Raw genomic sequence first — 19,528 nt, 5'->3', positions numbered from 1 at the left:
GGAGCCGGGGAGAGAACCCAGGAGTCCGGGCTCTCATCCACCCCCACCCCCCCCCGCTCTAACCACTACACACCATTTCCCTCCCAGAGCTGGGAACCGAACTCAGGCATCTGGACTCCCAGTCCCGAGTCCCCACGGAAGGACCAAGGGGGGTGGGTGGGGCGCATCTGGCTGTGCAGTCCTTGCTCAGGCTGGCCAACCTGCCCTCTGATCTGATGTACCAGTGGGTGCTGTGTACCCAGCTGGGAAAGGGGGCTCCCTTCCTGGGTCACCCACCAGCGTGCTGTGACCCTCCCCTGCCTGCGGGTACCGCGCTGGCCTACAGGGTGGCCCTCCCTCTTGGGGCTAGCACTGCCCTTTAGAACAGGGCCCCTGCCCTCGCCTTGGGGGTGACCGTCTTGGGGTGCCCACCCCAGCATTTGGAGCGGCCGGGCAACGAGGAAACTCTGGGCAACTCGGATCAGGTTCTGGGGAGATTCCCAAGGGCAGATCCTGGCTAGGGGAGCAGGGAGTGTGTACCTGGGGGTCACCCTACTCCCTACCCTACCTTAGGGCACTGGGGCTCCCCCATTATTCCTGGGGGGGGGCTGCCTCTAGCCGACGGGGAGGGGGCCAGGGAGAGGGCACTGGCCCAGGACTCGTGTTCGCTGCTTGGACACCCTTTGACCCTGACCCACAGGGCTGCCCCAGATGTTACCCCCTAGGGGACGGAGTTAATGGCTCACACATAGTGCTACAGCCCTGAAGGGGTTAACTGGGCCCAGCCTGGAGCCAGGTGTTTCCAGATTAACCCCTTGGTGGCTGCTGCGCAGTATTGCCCCAGGAGCAGGGCCCTGTCCAAGTCACCCTCCATTTCACCGTCATAGAATTTTAAAAATCGTAAATGTCATGATTTCAGCTATTTACATCTGAAACTCCAGGGTGTTGTAATTGTAGAAGGCCTGACCCAAAAAGGAGCTGTGTGTGTGTGTGTGTGGGGGGGGTCGCAAGGTTATTGTAGGGGGAGTTGCGGTACTGACGCCCTTACTTCTCCGCTGGTGCTGGCTGCCGTCCGAGCTGGGCGGCTGGAGAGCGGCATCTCTGGAGCCCGCTAGCCCAAGCAAGAGTGTATGACAATCAGGGCAAAAAACTGGGGGTGGGGGGTATATGGGGGAACCACGCCTTCCCAGCAACCTGCTAACGGGCTGGGCTGTGGGGAGAGTGGGGTACTCGGGGCATCACACACCCCAGCACTGCCGGACACCCCAGGGATGCTTCTGTTCTGGGGGGGCAGAATACCCATAACCCTCTGCCTGCGGATCCTCCACCTCAGAGGCTGCCCAAGGCCACAGGTGAGGCAGGAGGTGACATTGAGCCAGATGTGGGCAAGGCCCTTGTGGTGGGGGGCAGGAGGAGCCGGGAGGGGGGGAGGTTGTTTTTCTCTCCTCATAAATTAACATGGGCAACCCACAAACCCAACACGCTGGTGGCTGCAGGGCCGCAGGCTCGCCCACCTCTCGCGGGCAGCCGTTGGCACCAGGAGGCTGCCGGGAAAGGGTAAGGGCTGCTTCGGCAGCTCCCCTGCTCTGGAGTGTTATGGGGTGTCCCCAGCTCGCCCCTGCCCCCCAAGGGCTGCCCCACACCTGGCCTGGCCCTGCCCTGCCCTGCAGTGTGTATCCCTGCCTGGGGCTCCGTCTGACAGCCACTCCTCTTTCTTTTCCCCCAGCAGGAAGCAGCAGGTATTTTATTTCTCCCCTGCGTTTCCTGCTGGGCCCAGTGCCCTGCTGGGTCTGTGGCCTGCTCACACCTCTTGTCTGTTCCAGGAGCCTGGCCCTGCTGGGGAGCACCGTGTGGAGGAAGGCCAGGAGCTAACTGCATCCCCAGAGCGGCGCGTTCCCCCTGGCGGCCCTTGGAGTTGCCCCGGAGCCCGGCCCAGGATGGCCCTGCAGAACCTCTCACAGCCGGAGTACCAGCCGGGGCCGGCGCCCCCCGCGGGCAGCTTGCCCGGCCTGTCCAGCATGGTGCGCTCCTTCCTGGGGCTGGTACAGCCAAATGCCTTCCCAGCCGGTAAGAGCATGGTGTGGGCGTCCCAGGCTGCTGCCCCCAGGGGCTCCCTCCCCCTCTCTCTGGGTTTCCCGGGGTGGGGCAGGGCAGGTGGCTGCCGCTCCCAGGCACTGATGTGTGGGGCGGGGAAGGGTCGGACCCGGGTTACTTGGGTCCCTGCAGGATCCCGTTTGAAGAGCTGCTTTCAGCACCATCCACACACGTTGTCCCTCCGCTCCCTGCCCCGAATGTCCACCCGGCCCTGTGCACACCCCCAGATCCGCGTCTGCCACCCTGGCATTTGTCGCTCTGCATTAGCTGAACGTGTTATCACGGGAGGCAGCATGGCCCCATGCCCGGGACCCCGGGCTGGGGGCAGGACTCTTGGGTTCTATGCCTGGCTTGCCAGCTGAGCTTGGGCTGGTCATGCCCCTGCCCCGTGCCTCAGTTTCCCCACTGATCGGATGGGATTGCGATGCATGTGTGCAAAGTGCTCTGAGATCTATGGAGCCTGCGGCAGGCTGAGCCCGAAGGCAGCGTAGGCTGGCGGCTATGCAAGGAGCGTGGTGCAATGTAACAGACGGAAGGGCTGTGGTGTGAGTTACAGCATCCCGGGGAGGGGGATGTGCAGCCTGCTGGGTGGGGCCTAGTAAAGTGAACCATTTACTTTTGAATGGGCAATCCACTGCCTCTGGGACGGGATGTAGAGTCCTGAGGGATGGGAATGATGGGGGCTGGCAGGAGGCCATGACAGGGGCCAGCGGGGAAAGGTTTGGGATAGGGGACAAAGGGGGCACTGGGGACGGGGTCATTGATGGGAGATGGAGCAGAGACCCAGCTGGGGCAGAGGGTGCATCTCACTCGTCTCCCTGCCCCACCCAGCACTCCACAGGCCTCTCGGCTCAGCCCTCCGCTCCTCGTTATCTGTGGGGCTGTGGGGGTGTCCCAGGAGGTGCTGTTCCCCGGAGGCAGCGGGCTGTGCTCAGCTTCGGGAGTGTCGCATGGGGGGTGGGTTTATGATGCAGCCTAGTTTTGGGGGAACTGTTGGAAAGGGCAGGACAGTTTGCTCTCTGCCTTCGTTTGTCTCGCCAGAGCCAGTGCTGGGGGCAGATTTGCTCCGTGGGAGCCGGGCCCTGGCGTTGAGCTGAGAGTCCTGCAAGCAGGGGGTGGCCTGCGCGCTGTTTGTGATCCCAGCACTGGTGCATAGAATGTCAATAAATAGGTTGCACAACAAATATACCCAGACTTCATGTCACCGGTTTCACCTGCAAGGTCTCGAGACCTGCTCTCGCTTGGCGGGGGCTCTGTAAAGCACTCTGGGACCCAGTGTGAATGAAAGGCTGGCCCCAAAGCCCTTCCGCCTTGAGGGGGCCTGCGGGCTGAGGCCCGAGAGCCGTGTAGTGCGGACAGCTCCTGCAGCCCCGCGCTGTAGCTGGCATCTGGCTCTGCGGGGTGAGTTCTGTGGCGCTCTGGGTCGGAGCAGTGTGTGTGCACAGGGCGTGCTCAGGGCTGGGATTCTCAGGATTTGTATGTGGCAGTTTGTTGTTTATTTCTGTCTGTTACAAGGAAAAAGGGGTAAACAGTGAGCTGGCAAAGTTTGCAGACGATACAAAGCTGCTCCAGACAGTTAAATCCAAAGCAGACTGCGAAGAGGTACAAAGGGAGCTCGCTAAACTGGGTGACTGGGCAACAAGATGTATGCAGCGGTGTCGTAGCTGTGTGGGTCCCAGGATATTCGAGAGACCAGGTCAGTGAGGTAATATCTTTTATTGGACCAGCTTCTGTTGTGATTCACCAACAGAAGGTGCAATAAAAGCTAGTACGTAACCACCTTGTCTCTGGGCAACAGAACAGCATTGGCAGATAACATTCAGTGTTGATAAACACAGCCTAACGCATTTTGGAAAACAAAATCCCAACTATACCTACAAAATGATGGGATCTAAATAAGCTCAAGACAGAGATCTCGGAGTCATTGAGAATAGTTCTCTGAATAAAAGGAAGTTCTTCTTCACACAGCGCACAGTCAACTTGTGGAACTCCTTGCCTGAGGAGGTTGTGAAGGCTAGGACTATAACAGCGTTTAGAACAGAACTGGATAAATTCATGCTGGTTAAGTCCATTAATGGCTATTAGCCAGGATGGGTAAGGAATGGTGTCCCTAGCCTCTGTTTGTCAGAGGGTGGAGATGGATGGCAGGAGAGAGATCACTTGATCATTACCTGTTTGGTTCACTCCCTCTGGGGCACCTGGCATTGGCCACTGTTGGCAGACAGGATACTGGGCTGGATGGACCTTTGGGCTGACCCGGTACGGCCGTTCTTATGTTCTGATGTTTATGTTCTAAAACATCCACTCAATGTGCAGCCGCAGACAAAAAGGCGAACAGAATGTTGGAACCATTAGGAAAGGGAGAGATCATAAACCAGAAGATATCCTAATGCCACCATAGAAATCCGGGGCATGCCCACACCGTGAATACTGCGTGCAGTTCTGGTCGCTCCATCTCAAACATGATATATTCGAATTGGAAAAAGTACAGAGCAGGGCAACAAAAGTGATTAGGGGCATAGAACAGCTTCCAAATTCAAAAGACTGATGCTGTTCAGCTTGGAAAAGAGCCGACGGAGGGGGGACATGATCGAGGGCGATACAATCGTAACTGGTGTGGAGAAAGTGAACAGGGAGGTGTTATTTACCCCTTCACATAACACACGAACCAGCGTCACCCTATGAAATGAATAGGCAGCAGGGTTAAAACAAACACAAGGGAGTACTTCTGCGCAGTCAGCCCGTGGCGCTCGTTGCCAGGGGACGTTGCGAAGGTCAAAAGTATAAGTGGCTTCAGAAAAGAACGAGGTAAGTTCACAGAGGACAGGCCCAGCAATGGCTATTAGCCAGGATGGGCAGGGACACAACCCCATGATCTGGGTGTCTCTAACCCACTGTTTGCCAGAGGCTGAGAATGGGCGACAGGGGATGGATCACTCGATAATTGCCCTGTTCTGTTCATTCCCTTTGGGGCATCTGGCATTGGCCACTGTCAGAAGACAAAAAGAACAGGAGTACTTGTGGCACCTTAGAGACTAACAAATTTATTAGAGCATAAGCTTTCGTGGACTACAGCCCACTTCTAGAAGACAGGACACTGGGCTAGATGGACCTTTCGTCTGACCTGGTCTGGCCGTTCTTATGTCCTTATGCCCCATGATGCTTGTTTCATCCCATCATTCAGCTGCTTTCTGTGACCTAGCCAGCGTTCTTTTCCAGGTGTATTCGCCAAGCTCTCCAGGGCAGATCCTGGCCGGGATCCTGGTGTGACCCAGTCTGGCCATTCTTATGTTCTCCCCTGGCAGCTACCGGGATTGGGCTCCTCTCTGCAGAGCCTGACCCGAGTTCATGTGCCAGCAATGCCCCTCTGCTATGTACATTGGCCAAACTGGACAGTCACTACGCAAGAGGATAAATGGACACAAGTCAGAGATCAGGAATGGCAATATACAAAAACCTGTAGGAGAACACTTCAACCTCCCTGGCCACACAATAGCAGATGTAAAGGTAGCCATCTTACAGCAAAAAACCTTCAGGACCAGACTCCAAAGAGAAACTGCTGAGCTCCAGTTCATTTGCAAATTTGACACCATCAGATCAGGATTAAACAAAGACTGTGAATGGCTAGCCAACTACAGAAGCAGTTTCTCCTCCCTTGGTGTTCACACCTCAACTGCTAGCAGAGCACCTCACCCTCCCTGATTGAACTAACCTCGTTATCTCCAGACTGATTTATACCTGCCTCTGGAAATTTCCATTACTTGCATCTGAAGAAGTGAGGTTCTTACCCACGAAAGCTTATGCTCCCAATACTTCTGTTAATCTTAAAGGTGCCACAGGACCCTCTGTTGCTCTTTACAGATTCAGACTAACACGGCTCCCCCTCTGATACTTGACCCGAGTTTGTGAGTCAGTAGCGGGTGGGGTCCTGAGGGGAGCACCCAGACCGGCTCTGTCCCCAGGGAACAGAGGCGTTTGATGTAGCTGGGAATCCTTCATCTCCAAGTGCAGGACTCTCCTGTCTGCTTCGAACCGCTGCGGGAAGAGCTGCGTGTGACAGCCTACCAGCCCCTGTCAAGCCACAGGATTGGCAGCCAGGACTCCTGGGTCTCATGCCACGCTCACTCTGTGGGCTGGGGCGAGTCGCATGAGGCCGATTTTTCCAAAGTGTCCACTGAATTTGGGGCGCCTGGAGCCTGATCTGCAGAGCTCAGAGCGCCCGCGGGTCCCGCTGGCCAGAGACGGGTTTGTGGGGCCCAGCCCCTCTGCGAGTCAGGCCCCTTTGAGGGGTCTCAGCTTGGGCACCCGTGGTCAGTGAAAACGCTGGCTTTGGGCTCTCTGTGCCTCGGTTTCTCTGCTCTGTAAAACAAGGGTAATGAGTCTTCCCCATTTGTAATGCACACAGAGGTGGGCCAGTGCTGGAGGGGGTGACCTGGGTCTAGCGGGGATTGGGGGGAGACTGCCTAGGAAAGCTGGGGGTGCAGGCAGTGGGGTTGCTGATTCTTCCCTGTGAGCTAGAGCCCAGGGGGTGCTGGAGGGACCATCTCTGTAAGGAGCCGTACGACCAAGGTCCTGGCTGCTTGTGGTGAGCTGAGATCCGAGAGCGAGTAGCCCTGGTGTCTGCCCAGACTGGTCCTTCTGCAGCAACCATTGCAGACCGAGTTCCCTTTCGCTGCTGTTCAACAGCTGCCATGTTCCGCCCCCGAGGTGGCTGCACTGCAGTGGCAGGTGGAGTGATCGTTACACACGGTTCGGAAAGTGCTCTGGTTCCCCTAACCCCCACCCAATCTGGACCGGTTCCCCTGCTTTCTTCAAGGGCCTGAGGTGCTTTTGTTTGCTCCCTTTGTCTCCCCTGGGCCTGTGTTTCCTTGTCACCCCATTGGATCTCCTGTTTGTTTTGCAGTTTGCAAACAAGCCGTCTGGTTCCTGGCAGTGACCTGACTTGTTTGATTTCATGGTTTGCTTCCTGCTGCCGCACAGGTGTGACGGTGCGCGGCTCTGCCCTGGAGAGCTTGGCGAATACACCGCGGCTCCGGGGGCAGGGGGATAAGTCGGGCTCTGGGGTGATGCAAGGGGAAAGCAGGACACGGGAAGGAAACCAGCCCCAGCTGGAAAGGGAGGAGTTTGTGCAGTTTGGAATTAGAGCTGTGGGGTTGCCAGGCCCGGCTGGACTCACTAGAGAACATCCCCTGGATATGCCCCAGCAGGTGGAGTCCCTGGTGCCCACTGGGCTGGGGTGAGCCCGGCCCGTATCTGCACATCAGCCCTGGGGAAAGAGACTGTCAGCTGAGCGGATCACAGCCCAGCGTGGCTGGACGTGATCCCCCCTGCAGTCCTGTGACCTCTGCTTTCTACAGGGGCAGATGCACCCCCAGTCCCTGCAGCACAGCGCCCCGTACGCTGCACTGGGTCAGCACTGCCTGCGAGGGGAGAGCGCCCCCTATTGAGCCCCCCAACCCACCCCCTGCCCTGCACTGGGTCAGCGCTGCCTGCGAGGGGAGAGCGCCCCCTACTGAGCCCCCCAGCCCACCCCCTGCAGCACAGTGCCCCGTAGCCCTGCACTGGGTCAGCGCTGCCTGCGAGGGGAGAGCGCCCCCTGCTGAGCCCCACCCTGCTCCCTGCAGCACAGCGCCCCCTAGCGCCTCACTGGGGTATTGGGGTCAGTGCTGCCTGCGAGGGGAGAGCGCCCCCTACTGAGCCCCCCAGCCCACCCCCTGCAGCACAGCGCCCCCTAGCCCTGCACTGGGTCAGCGCTGCCTGCGAGAGGAGAGCGCCCCCTACCGGGCCCCACCCCTGCTCCCTGCAGCACAGCGCCCCCTAGCGCCTCACTGGGGTATTGGGGTCAGCACAGACTGCGAAGGGAGAGCGCCCCCTGCTGAGCCCCACCCCTGTCCCAGCAGCGCCAGCCTTTTGCTCAGCGGTGTCTCTTCCACACAAACCACCTGCCCTCGAGCTCCGGGTCGTGGGGAGGGAAGGGCCGGGGTGACCAGGACCGGGGGGAGACGTGAGAGCACTAGGGGGCGGGGGCCCTCCTGCTGGGCTGGGGCTCGCTGCGGGAGGCAGTGCTGCCTTGGCTCGGGGCTCTGTGCCGTGGCTCTTGGGGTCACTGGCTGTATGGCTGTGATGGGGCTGGCTCGGACTCGCCCGGGAGACGCTGCAGCCAGGGCCCGAACCCGGGACACGAGAGAGCCAGAGCCAGGTCCCCTTTTATCTGAACCCCGTGGGCTGGCGGCTGGCTCTGGGCATGGCCCAGCCGGTGCCCTGGTTTCTGGCTCCTGCTGACGGCTATCAGACGGGGGTGCCAGGCCAGGCAGGAGCTCCCCGGGCGCCTTGGCAGGGCCTGGCTGCAGGCCAGAGGCTGGGCTCTCCCGGCACAGCTCTGGACTAGCCGGAGTGCTGGCCAGGCTGGCGGGTAGGGCTGGCACGGTTATACCGGGGCCCATGGGGCAGGCCTCTGGTGTATCTGTGCGTCCCCCAAAGGCAAACAGAGCTGGTGCCGAGGTCACACCAGGACCAAGCCAGCCGAGGGAGGGACCGTACCATGGCTTATGGGAGAGGCTGCGGGTTCCAGGCTCCTCCCAGCTCCTGCTGAAAGGGAGCTCGGTGGGTGGGTGGGTGTGGGGAGGGCGATGACCCCCGCCCCCCCCCGCCCCCCGGCAGAGTCCCAGAGCCCAGGCTCCAGCCCGGACGTCTACACTGCAGTTTTACAGCCCTGCAGCCTGACCCAGCTGACCCGGATCAGCCATGGGCGTTTCGTGCAGTGTTAGTGTAACCAGGGATTGTCCCTGTAAGCTCTGCGCCAGCGCGGCCCCGGATTCCTGCACTCGCAGCAGGAGTCGCTGGGTGAATTCTCGGGCCTGGGTCACGCAGCCGGTCGGACTGGGGCGGGGAGAGGGGGGCAGGACAGTCCCTTTGGACAGTGGTGTCTCTGGGGTGCTAACCCCCCTCTCTGCTCCTTTTCCCCAGAACTCCTCACCAACTTGATCCAGCAGAAAAGTGACATTACGAACCCTGCCGTGTACAAAGAGGTGAGGGCCCTGGCGGGGCCATGGGCCAGGGTCTGGGGCAGGGCCCCCCATAGGCACAGAGGGAGAAGGTCGCTGTCAGGGCTCAGTGGGGACTCTGAGGTCAGCCATGCCCCAACTGATGCCCTCCCCCCAGCGATGCCATCCTGCTGAAGACAGGGGCAGCAGACTGGAGCGCTTTGGAAGAATCAAACCCCAAGGCATGTGGGCCGATTCTGGGCAGAAAGCCCAGCGGCCTGGCCAGGTTCCAGAGCTGGTGACTCCTTTCTATCTCCCCAGATCCTTGCACCTCCCCTGCAGTGTCACTCCTTCACTTCCTGCCCCAAGCTGCCCCGCTGCGTTCAGTGCTGGCGCATTCCGCCCCAGAGGCAGCTGCATTTTGGGGGGGAGGAGTGAGGCCCAGGGCCTTGGTTGCTGCTGGGATGGACGTTGCTAACGCTCGCGCTCTCGCCCTCGCCCTAGGTGCTGGTTTACGAGGTGGGTTTCCTGGTCTGCACAGCCATCGGCCTCCTCTTCATCATCCTCGTGCCCCTGGTCGGCTTTTGCTTCTGCTGCTGCCGCTGCTGCGGGAACTGCGGGGGGACGATGTACCAGAAACAAAGCAAGCGCACGGGCTGCCGGCGCAGGGCGCTCTTCGCCTCGGTGCTGCTGGTCACCACCCTCATCCTGTGAGTGCCGCGCTCCGGCCCAGCGCCTCCGCGGGCCGTATTTCAGTGTAGAGCCCGAGCGCCGTGGGCTCTGGCATTGCTGCCTGGCCGTGGATCGCTGGCCCCGTGGGGGGTGCAGTTACCCTGTATGGGGGCGGGGTTGGGAAGGGCCCCGGATGACCAGGCGTTACTAACCCCCTCTGAGTTAGGCAGATCCCTGGGTCCCCAGGCTAGTCTCGTCCACTGGCCCCGTCATCTCTTCTCGCACAGTGGGGAGGCCTGGGCCGGCTGCTTAACCCCTCCCTCCCCAGGGGCTTTATCTGTGCGCTGAGGCTGTGATCCCACCCAGGGGATGAACACACGAGCGTGAGCGACCCGTCGCACGGAACCCTGCTCCCCCAGGGCTGAGGTTCTGGCTGGAGAGTGGCTGGGACGCGGAGATCCAGCTCTCTGGAGCCAGGAGACACCTTTGGGTGGACAGGGGTTGGGTGCAAGGCCGGGGAGCCCAGCTGCAATGGGGGCGGGGAGGTGCCGGTGCCTGTGGGGGAGAGCTGCAGGCGGGCGAGGCAGGGACCCGCCAGGAAGTCCCCATTGTTCACAGGAGCAGATTCCTGCCCGAGGACAAAGGGCCGGAAGCCGCAGGAAGTTGAGGTCCGAGTTCAACCCGGGGTTAGAGCGTTCCAGGCTACGGCACCTTGGAATGACCCCGGGGGGGGAGGGGAGGACCCAGCTAGTAACCAGGAATGGGGGCTAGCCCCCCGCTTGCCCCACTGAGTGTGAGCAGCAAGGTGATGCTGGAGCAATGGCCGGGGAGCTGGGATCCGGCACTTGGAGATCCAGTTGAGCCCTGGCCAGACTCGCTGGGGCAGGTTGCTCCCTTCTGCCTCAGTTTCTCCATCTCTCTGGCGGAGGATGGAATTCTCTGGTGCCAAGCGGGAGTTGATTGGTTAACCCGTGCAAAGTCTGGAGTGTCCCAAGGGGTTATGGGGGGCGGGTTCGGGGCCTAGCTCCCACTGAGCCCCTTGGAAGGGAGAAGGGTTCTAGAAGTGCTTGCCATGGACTGGCTAGCCACACTGCTCCCTACTGGGCAGGATCAGAGCCTCTAATCTGTGTGTCATAAGCCCTGTACCCTGAGTGGCGATTCTCCTTTAGCTCAGCCGATAGGGGCCAGGGATCGACCCCTGCTGTGGCAGTGAAGCTCGCAGGCTCAGTGTGTGCAGCTTGGAGACCTCCTGGGTTTGTGACGGTGCCGTTGTCACCCTGAGGAAAGAGGGGTCAGTGGGGTGACCATGGACCTGGGATCGGGACGAAGCTGCAGGGCTGGCACATTCATTGCGAGCCGCGCTTTACGCTGGCTTGTTAGTTACGCCCCCTCACCCTCCAAGGGTGGACCTCACTGGGGGGAAACTGAGGCATGGGGAGGGGTAGCGATGCCCTGGCAGAGCCCAGGAGTCCTGACTCTGAGCATGAGGCCAGTGGCTGTGAGCCGGCCCCGCGGTGCATGGACAGTCTGGGTGCTCAGTGCACATAGCTAGGGCCCCCCCAGGTCTCCGTGTGCTGATGCCGCCCCCACCCCCTTTTCTCCTTGTCCCAGGGCTGGGAACATCTGCGCTTTCATCAGTAACAACCGCGTCTCCCGCGCTGTGAATGGCAGCTTTGGTGCCCTCAACACCACACTGGACAACCTGGGCACCTTCGTCCGCTCCATCCCCCAGGTACGTGCAGTGCCCCCGCTGCTCACCTGCCTGCCGGAGCCCCCCAGCCCCGCCCATCCCGTGGGCCAGGACTGGATCCCAGGGTCTACACAGGGCGGGGATGCCAGGGGCCTGCCCTGGAGTGACCCACGCAGTCCCCTGAGCTAGTCCATTGCTCCTGGGTATGGTGCAGTCCCCCTGTGGGCGCGGGAGCCCCCTCTGCAGCCAGGCCCGTATTCACCCCCCTTTTCCTTGTCTCTGCAGCAAGTGGATTTCATCATCACCTCCAGCGACGTGCCGGTGAGCCGGGCCAACGGCAGTCTCCAGAGTGAGTCTGTGCATGGGGGGCTGGGGGGCCCGGGGGTGTGGGGGCCCGGGGAGGGCGTGGCCCCAGATACCTGGCTCCGGGGCGGGTGACTGTTTGGGCCCAGAGCGTGGCATGGCTCTGGGGACCTGCCTCTGGGGCGGGGGGGATGGGGATGCGTGGCCTGCCTGGGCTAGCCCTTGGGGATGCCCTGCCCCAGCGCTCAGAGCCCTGGCGGGGGGTGGGCTGCACGGGGCTCTGCTCCCTGCCTGTACAGCCCCAGTATGGAGCCCAACACCCTGGGGCCCCAGGAGCCCGTTCCTGGCTGCAGGGGGCACTGGCTGGCCACCTGCACTGGGCCCCCTCCGGGCTTCCAGGCTCTTGCCCACCTGCCCCTCCCCTTTCCTCCTCTCCCTCTTGGGTGCTTTCCCATCCCACCCCCTGCCATGGCACAGCCCCCTCCAGCCCAGCCAGGGTCACTCTCCCTGCCACACCTGCCCATGGGCACCCACAGGGCCGGCTCCAGGGTTTTGGCCGCCCCAAGCAGCGCAAAAAAAAAAAAAAAAAAAAAAACCCCCATCCTGATCTGCGGTGGCAATTCGGTGGGAGGTCCTTCGCTCCGAGCGGGAGTGAGGGACCGTCCGCCGAATTGCCGCCGAATCGCTGGACGTGCCGCCCCTCTCCGGAGCGGCCGCCCCAAGCACCTGCTTGGCAAGCTGGTGCCTGGAGCCGGCCCTGGGCACCCAGCAGGGCAGTGGCAGAGGGGTAAGGAACCCAGGAGTCCTGGCTCCCAGCCAGTAGCTTTATCCGCTTCCTCTCAAGGGACCGTAGCATGACATGGGCTCCGTGGCCAGCCTGTTCTGCGCCCGCTGCCCGCTCCCCCGTGTGCCCATGCTGGGGGGCAGGTGGGGCGGGGTGGGAACTCTCCAGGCCAGACAGGGGCTCGGGGTTTGGAGCCGTGTGTCTGGCTGTGCCCGGGGTAACAGCGATGCCCCCTTCTTCGCAGACATCGGGCCCATCCTGGGCGGCAGGATCATCTCCGAGGTGGGAGAGGAGGCGTACGGGGCGCTGGCCTCCGCCACGCGCCTGCTGGAAGGTACCGGCCCTGGGGCTGAGGGGGGCAGGCATGGGCTGGGGGCTCCCCCAGACACTGGGGGGAACAAGCCCCTACGGCGAGGTGGTGGAGGACAGAGTAACCCTGGGGGTGTTTGGTGGGAAAGCTGCGAGGGCTCGGGGCGGTGCCAGGGGGCACACTATGCAGTGGGGGGCAGCGTAACCCCCTGTGACGTTCCCCTCTGGTGTTATCTGGACCGGTGATCTGCTAGGTCACTCCAACCCTCGACTCTGGGAGCCAGCCTTACCCTGCTCTGCTGTGAGAACCCCCACCCCTGGGCTGTTCACACACAGCCTCTGGCGTGTAAACTGCTCCTTGGATTGTGCGACCGAATTACACTAGCCAATATCTCCAGTCCCAGACACAACCCTAGGAACCTCCATCTTGCAGTGTCCAGTTGTGCCCGCTGGATGCTGCAAGCTTATATGAGTTTGTCAATTTAACAAGGAAATTGATATGCACCAGGCTTGTTATCCCAAGGGGAGTCTGACACGCTTCAAACCAGACACACTGCTTCAGGTAGAATAAACCAACAGATTTATTAACGACAAAGATAGATTTTAAGTGATTACGAGTCAAAGCACAACAACTCAGAGTGGTACCAAAAGAAAATACAACATAAGCTGGCAGCCTAAACTCTCAGCCCTATTAGACTGGGCAGCAAGTAGATGAAGCATTTTCTCACCCCACTGGATGTTGCAGTCCTTAGTACACAGGTTTGTCCCCTGAACCTGGGCCAGTCTCCTGTGTCGGAGTCTTGTCTTCTTCTCAGTGGCCTGGTTGCTTGCAGCAGAGGTGGGGGCAGGAGCAGGGCCCAGTATGTGTCCACACTGCCTGTTTTATACCCTCAGTCCATGTGCTTGGGGAGCACAAGTCCAGGCACATCTGGGGGCATTGCTGAGTCTCTCCAAACAAGGTTAACAATTCCCCTGGGGTGGCCTCGTGCAGGGGAGTCATGGCATTGTAGCTCCCTTGCTGGACAATGGCTGCTGATGGGTTGTTCGACTCCCCGCCCGGGCGTTAGTTACTTTCCTTGCTGTTGCCTCTGGGGAGCGAATATCTGGCCGATTCCCCAGCTCACAGCATGTTTTAGTGACAACCAAACACAATTCTCATAACGTCGTATGCATGAACGATACACATCTATGGAGAGAGAAATGACTTTCAGCAAATCAGAACCTTTCCCCGGATACCTTACAAGGCTGCTTTCTAAGTAAGATCACAATTATATGATATGGGGGTTACAGCACGCTCCTCCAGGTATAGAATGTCACTCCCCCCAGCCTCAACACCTGAGGGGCACAGAAAATCACAGGAGCCCCAGGGACCCTGGGCTGGAGAAACTCCCCCATTAACCATCTCCTGGGATCCCCCGATTCACCGTGGCCCCCAGGGCCTGGGCAGAGGCTGCTCCCAACTCCTCCCCCCACCCCTGCAGCACGGAGCAGGGTGGGAGTGAGCAAGGTGATCTGAGCAGGGGCGGCTCCAGGCACCAGCGCAGCAAGCGCGTGCCGGGGGCGGCAAGCCGCGGCGGGGCGCGTGCCGGTTGCTGTGAGGGCGGCCGTCAGGCTGCCTGTGGGAGGTCCGCCGGTCCCACGGCTTCGGCGGTAATTCGGCAGTGGGGACGCTGAAGGCGTGGGGCCGGCGGACCTCCCGCAAGTGTGCTGCCGAAAGCCGCCTGACTGCCGTGCTTGGGGCGGCAAAAACCATAGAGCCGCCCCTGGGTCTGAGACAGGCTGGCTGAGGTGCTGAGGGGTCACCTTGGGGGTGTCTGGGGGTCCCCCTTGTGGCACAGTCAGGGGGTGTCCCTGGCTTGGGGCACGGTGCAGACGGGACGAGGACTGAGCCGTGGGAGCGCCGTGCTGTCGCCCCCTAGTGACGGACCTGGCGGATCGGGAGCTCCGAGCCGTGAACCAGTCAGGCCTGCGCCTGCAGCAGCTGCAGCGGGAGCTGACCCAGAACCTCAGCCGCCTGCAGGAGCGGATCAACCGGACCCTGCAGAGCTGTGACCCGCCCTGCACCCAGGTGTCCGTCAGCGGCCTGGCCCCCGACGCCGACTTCAGCATGGTGAGGCGAGCACACGGGGGGCTGGGGGCTGTAGGGGGCACAGGGTGGGGTGGGGTGCATGGGGGCTGGATGGGTGCGTGGGTTACAGGTTGGCATGGGGGGCTGGGTGGGTGTATGGGGTTGGAGGGACTGAAACCTCCCCGACATGCAAATACCCCCCCAGTATACCCGCTGACCTCCCCATGTGCACATACCTCTGTGCGCTCACATGGGCGCCGTCCTGCCACCCCTGCTGGGACGTACATAGCCAGGCCCAGACGGAGCCAGCTCCCAGCAGCACCCTGCTTCTGCCCGGCACCCTCTCAGCCCGGCACCTCCTCCCCACGCGCCAGCCCTGCCGTCTGACCCATGTGCTCCTGTTTCCCCAGGTCCCGGACGTGAGCAGCCAGCTGGAACTGTTGAATAATCTGACCAATGCCAACCTGAGCGCTGCCCTGCAGCAGGTACAGACTGGGGGGTGGCGCGGGGCTAGCAGGACGTGGCTCTGACCGGCACCCTGTGGGGCTGGTCTGTAGGGGCATTGCCAGCTCTCCCTGCCCCAGGGTGCGGCTTGGCAGGGTGAGCGACCCAGCCATGCCTGCCTCAGCCTCTGTCTCCAAGCCATGGCTCTGGGGCAGGGCAGGAGACCCAAACCACTGACGCCATGTGGAAAATGCCCACCGTGCTAGCCGAGCATCTGCCCCACCTGACCTGGAGCAGGCCAACGGTCCGTCCAGCCCAGTGCCCTGCCAGTGCTGCTTGGGGCGGGGCTGAGAGTGCCTCCGTCGTGGTACCCTGCCCCATGTGGGGAGAGCCCAGCAGCCCGTCCGGGCCAGCGCTGAGCCTATGGCATTGGCCAGTGCTGGGTATTTCTGACCATCCCCTGTGCTGGGGCATGTGGGGCTGGGGAGTGGGGCTGGAGCAGGGCCGGGTGGTGCGTTTGCCCTCGCCCAGTGCTTTGCGTTGGGGCCCTGGGCTGGGTTCTGAGCCTGTCTGTCTGTCTGTCTCTCCCCTGTCCGTGTCTGGGGCTGCAGGCCAACGAGACGCTGAACAAGACCCCCACGAGGGTAGAGGAGCAGGCGCAGAAGGTGGTGGCGGGTAAGTGGCGCTGCCATCTGGTAATACAGGGATGCCCGCGAGGGATGGGAAGGGGTCATCTGGGGCACCTCCTCCCCCTCCCTCTGGGGAGACCTCTCCTGCCCCAGCCAGCGTGGCTCCCTGCTCTGGGACTGGGCACTGTAATGACCGGGGCCCTGCCTGTCCCCTAGGGGATCTGCCTGTCCCTCCCCGGAGCCAGGGGTCCAGGCCCCACCTTGGCCTATGAAGTGGGTCTTTGCTCTCCCCTCTGCCCCCCGCCATGTTCTCCCTTGTCCAATCAGCACAGCTCTCCCGTTCTCAGGCTCTCTCCACCTGCTGCCCCCTCAGATCTGTCCACCGCGGGCTGCGTCTGCCCCAGTGCGTTGTGCAGGGGGAGCTGGAGCGTGGGCCCCAGGAGGCTACGGGAGCAGCCGTCAGTGCCTGTGTGTCCCTGACGTGCCCGTCCCTTTCCCCCACAGACGCACGGAGCCAGCTGGCTGAGGTCAGGCGGAAGATTGGTGGGGTGCGGAGTGAGATCCCGGTGCTGGACACGCTGGGGAACGTCACGGCCACGCTGGACACCATTGGCAGGCAGGCCAAGGAATACGAGCCGCAGGTGGCCACCTACGACGGCTACAGGTAGGGGCTGGGCCGCTGCCCCCCGCGTGGGGGCTGATCCCGCCTGGGGCTCCCTGTGTGATAGGTTGGATCACAAAAACCCCCTTGGGAACTGCCAACTGATGGGCCAAGACTACTTCTGCCCCTGCTTTCCCTGCCAGCCTGGGACCCCAGCACCCCGTCTTGCTGAGCCAGACACGCCCGTCTGCTCCAACACAGACCCAGGGTCTGAATTACTTGCCCCAGAGCTGCAGACTTAACTGAAAGCAGCTCACAGAAGTGTTCCTGCCTTTAACACTCAGATGCCCAACTCCCAATGGGGTCTAAACCCAAATAAATCCGTTTTACCCTGTGTAAAGCTACCCTGCGCACACCTGTTTGCCCCCCCCCCCAGGTACTAATACATACTCTGGGTTAATTAATAAGTAAAAAGTGATTTTATTAAATACAGAAAGTAGGATTTAAGTGGTTCCAAGTAGTAACAGACAGAACAAGTGAATTACCAAGCAAAATAAAATAAACCCGCAAATCTAAGCCTAATACAGTAATACAACTGAGTACAGATAAACTCTCACCCTCAGAGATGTTTCAATAAGTGTCTGTCACAGCCTGGACGCTGTCCTAGCCTGGGCCCAGTCCTTCCCCGGTACAGCCTTTGCTCCCGCTCAGGTGGTAGCTGGGGGATTCCTCAGGATGGCTCCTCCTTTGTTCTGTTCCACTAGGGTTACCATATTTCAACAATCAAAAAAGAGGACACGGGGTGCCGCCCAACCCTGCTCCCTCCCACTTCCCGCCCCCCTCAGAATCCCCCTACCTGTCCCCCCCCCACAACTGCCCCCAGGACCCCACCCCCTATCTAAGTCTCCCTGTCCCTTGCCTGCCCCAACCGGTCTATACACCCCCTTCTCCTGACAGCCCCCCCAGAACCCCGACCAATCTAACTCCCCCGTTCCCTGTCCCTTGCCTGCCCCAACTGCTCTCTACACCCCCTTCTCCTGACAGCCCCCACAGAACCCCCGACCCATCTAACCCCCCGTTCCCTGTCCCTTGCCTCCCCCCCGCCCCAGGCCGAGGGAGAGCTGCGGGCTCCACGTGCAGCCAAACACTGGGGCACTGCTCTGCAGGGGAGGAGGGAGCGGGGGAGGGGGAGGGACTCTGGCTGCTAGAGGCCCCAGTGGCTGCGAGCGGCTTTCAATCAGGCCCAGCCGTCCAATCAGCTGTGCCGCACTCTGCATGAGGGAAGGGGGAAATCCCCCCCGGACGGCCATTTAAAGCTAAAAAAGCCGGACATGTCCGGGGAAACCCGGATGGATGGTAACCCTATGTTCCACCCACTTATATCTCTTTTGAATAAGGTGGGAATCCTTTGTCCCTCTGGGTCCCCCCCCCCCTTCCCCCCGGAAAAGCACCAGGTTAAAGATGGATTCCAGGTCAGGTGACATGATCACATGTCACTGCAAGACTTCATTACCCCCTTGCCAGCACACACACATACAGGAAGACTCACAGGTAAACACAGCCATCTGCAGACAATGGTCTTGGTTAATGGGAGCCATCAAGATTCCAAACCACCATTAATGGCCCACACTTTGCATAATGACAATAGGCCCTCAGAGTTATGTTTCATATTTCTAGTCCCAGATACAAGAGTGGTACATTTATACAAATACGATGATCACACTCAGGAGATCATAAGCTTTGCAGTGATACCTTACAAGAGACCTTTTGCATGAAGCATACCCCAGTTACATTAGCATATTTTCATAAAATCCTATAGAGTGCAACGTGACACCCCGATCCATCGGGGACTCTTGGGGGGTCGCCGGGGCCGGAGCTGCATAGCGCGTGGTGTGGTGTCCCCAGCTCACGCACTGCAGGGCTCCTTCCCTGCGTCGGGGTGTGGGACCAACGCCCGGGTGGGCTCGGAGCCCCCTGCCCTCGGAGGGGGGCGGTTGTTGGGGGGGGGCGAGGGGAGCACAGGCTGAGCCCTGCCGTCGGGCTGGGGAGCGCCGCGGGGGAGCAGCCAGCCCTGGCTTGGAGCAGCCCACTGTCCCCCGGAGCACCGAGAGCTGGGGCGCCCTGGGGACGAGGGGGGTCTGTTCTAAGGAGAGACCCCCCCCTCAGTCTGGCAGCAGGTTCCCCCTGCTGCAGGGGGTGACCCCCCGCCAGCCCCCAGACTCCTGCCCCACCAGGGACCGGGTCTCTAACGTCTCCCCCGCAGGTGGATCGTGGGCATCTGTCTCTGCTGCCTGGTGCTTCTGATCGTCCTGTGCTACTTGCTGGCCCTGGTGCTGGGGGCCCTCGGGCTGAAGCCGTCGGTGCTGCCCACGGAGCGCGGCTGCCTCTCCAACTCTGGCGGGGACTTCTTCATGGCGTAAGAGCCCCCCGCGGCCCCCGGCGCCGTTACAGCGCCTCCCACGCTGCCCCGGGGAGCCCCACGCGGGGCTGTGATGTCGGATAGCGGCAGGACCTCGGGCACGGTGCTGGGGAGACCTGCACGGGATCCTGCACCCAGTTGTGGCACCCACGCTGCGACCCAGACGTGGACGGACTGGGGAGGGCTCAGCAGGACTGGGGGACTGGGGAGAGCCGCGCCGAGCCCCATCTCCTCCGTTAGCCAAGGGGCGGCCCGGAGGTGACCCGACCCTGGTGCAGGGGGGCTCCTGGGTCTAGCAGGCAAAGGCAGAGGGGAGCCAGTGATGAGCAGTGAGATATGTGGGCCCAGGACTGAGGGGGCAGCCGCACCGGGACAGTACAATGGGTTCTGGTCTCCAGGCAGGTCATGAGCCATGAAATGACCAAGGCTGGTTTGCAAGGAGAGGCCGTTGGAGTGGTATCTGGGCTGGGGGAATGGAGGGGCTGTTGGAGAGGTATCAGGACTGGGGGGAGGGGGACAGAGAGGTATCAGGGCAGGGGGGAGGGGGACGGAG

The 19,528-nt window shown here is 61.3% G+C and overlaps 1 protein-coding gene across 1 annotated transcript in view; it reads left to right on the top strand.

Moving 5' to 3' along the window:
* The window catches only part of LOC117880832 (prominin-1-A-like), a 32,586-nt gene that overhangs the window by 318 nt on the left and 12,740 nt on the right, over nucleotides 1–19,528 (top strand). The window contains exons 2-12 of the mRNA XM_034777336.1: nucleotides 1,803–2,046; nucleotides 9,040–9,101; nucleotides 9,561–9,766; nucleotides 11,340–11,460; nucleotides 11,704–11,767; nucleotides 12,750–12,839; nucleotides 14,734–14,924; nucleotides 15,293–15,367; nucleotides 15,938–16,001; nucleotides 16,460–16,619; nucleotides 18,820–18,972. Of these exons, the coding sequence (XP_034633227.1) occupies nucleotides 1,917–2,046; nucleotides 9,040–9,101; nucleotides 9,561–9,766; nucleotides 11,340–11,460; nucleotides 11,704–11,767; nucleotides 12,750–12,839; nucleotides 14,734–14,924; nucleotides 15,293–15,367; nucleotides 15,938–16,001; nucleotides 16,460–16,619; nucleotides 18,820–18,972 (1,316 nt within the window). The 5' untranslated portion in view covers nucleotides 1,803–1,916. The remainder of the gene's footprint in view (nucleotides 1–1,802; nucleotides 2,047–9,039; nucleotides 9,102–9,560; nucleotides 9,767–11,339; nucleotides 11,461–11,703; nucleotides 11,768–12,749; nucleotides 12,840–14,733; nucleotides 14,925–15,292; nucleotides 15,368–15,937; nucleotides 16,002–16,459; nucleotides 16,620–18,819; nucleotides 18,973–19,528) is intronic.

Source organism: Trachemys scripta, chromosome 7 (genome assembly GCF_013100865.1).
Source record: "Trachemys scripta elegans isolate TJP31775 chromosome 7, CAS_Tse_1.0, whole genome shotgun sequence".
NCBI classification, from domain to species: domain Eukaryota; kingdom Metazoa; phylum Chordata; order Testudines; family Emydidae; genus Trachemys; species Trachemys scripta.
The sequence above is the reverse complement of the archived record's forward strand: the minus strand, read 5'-3'. Positions and strand labels throughout refer to the sequence as shown.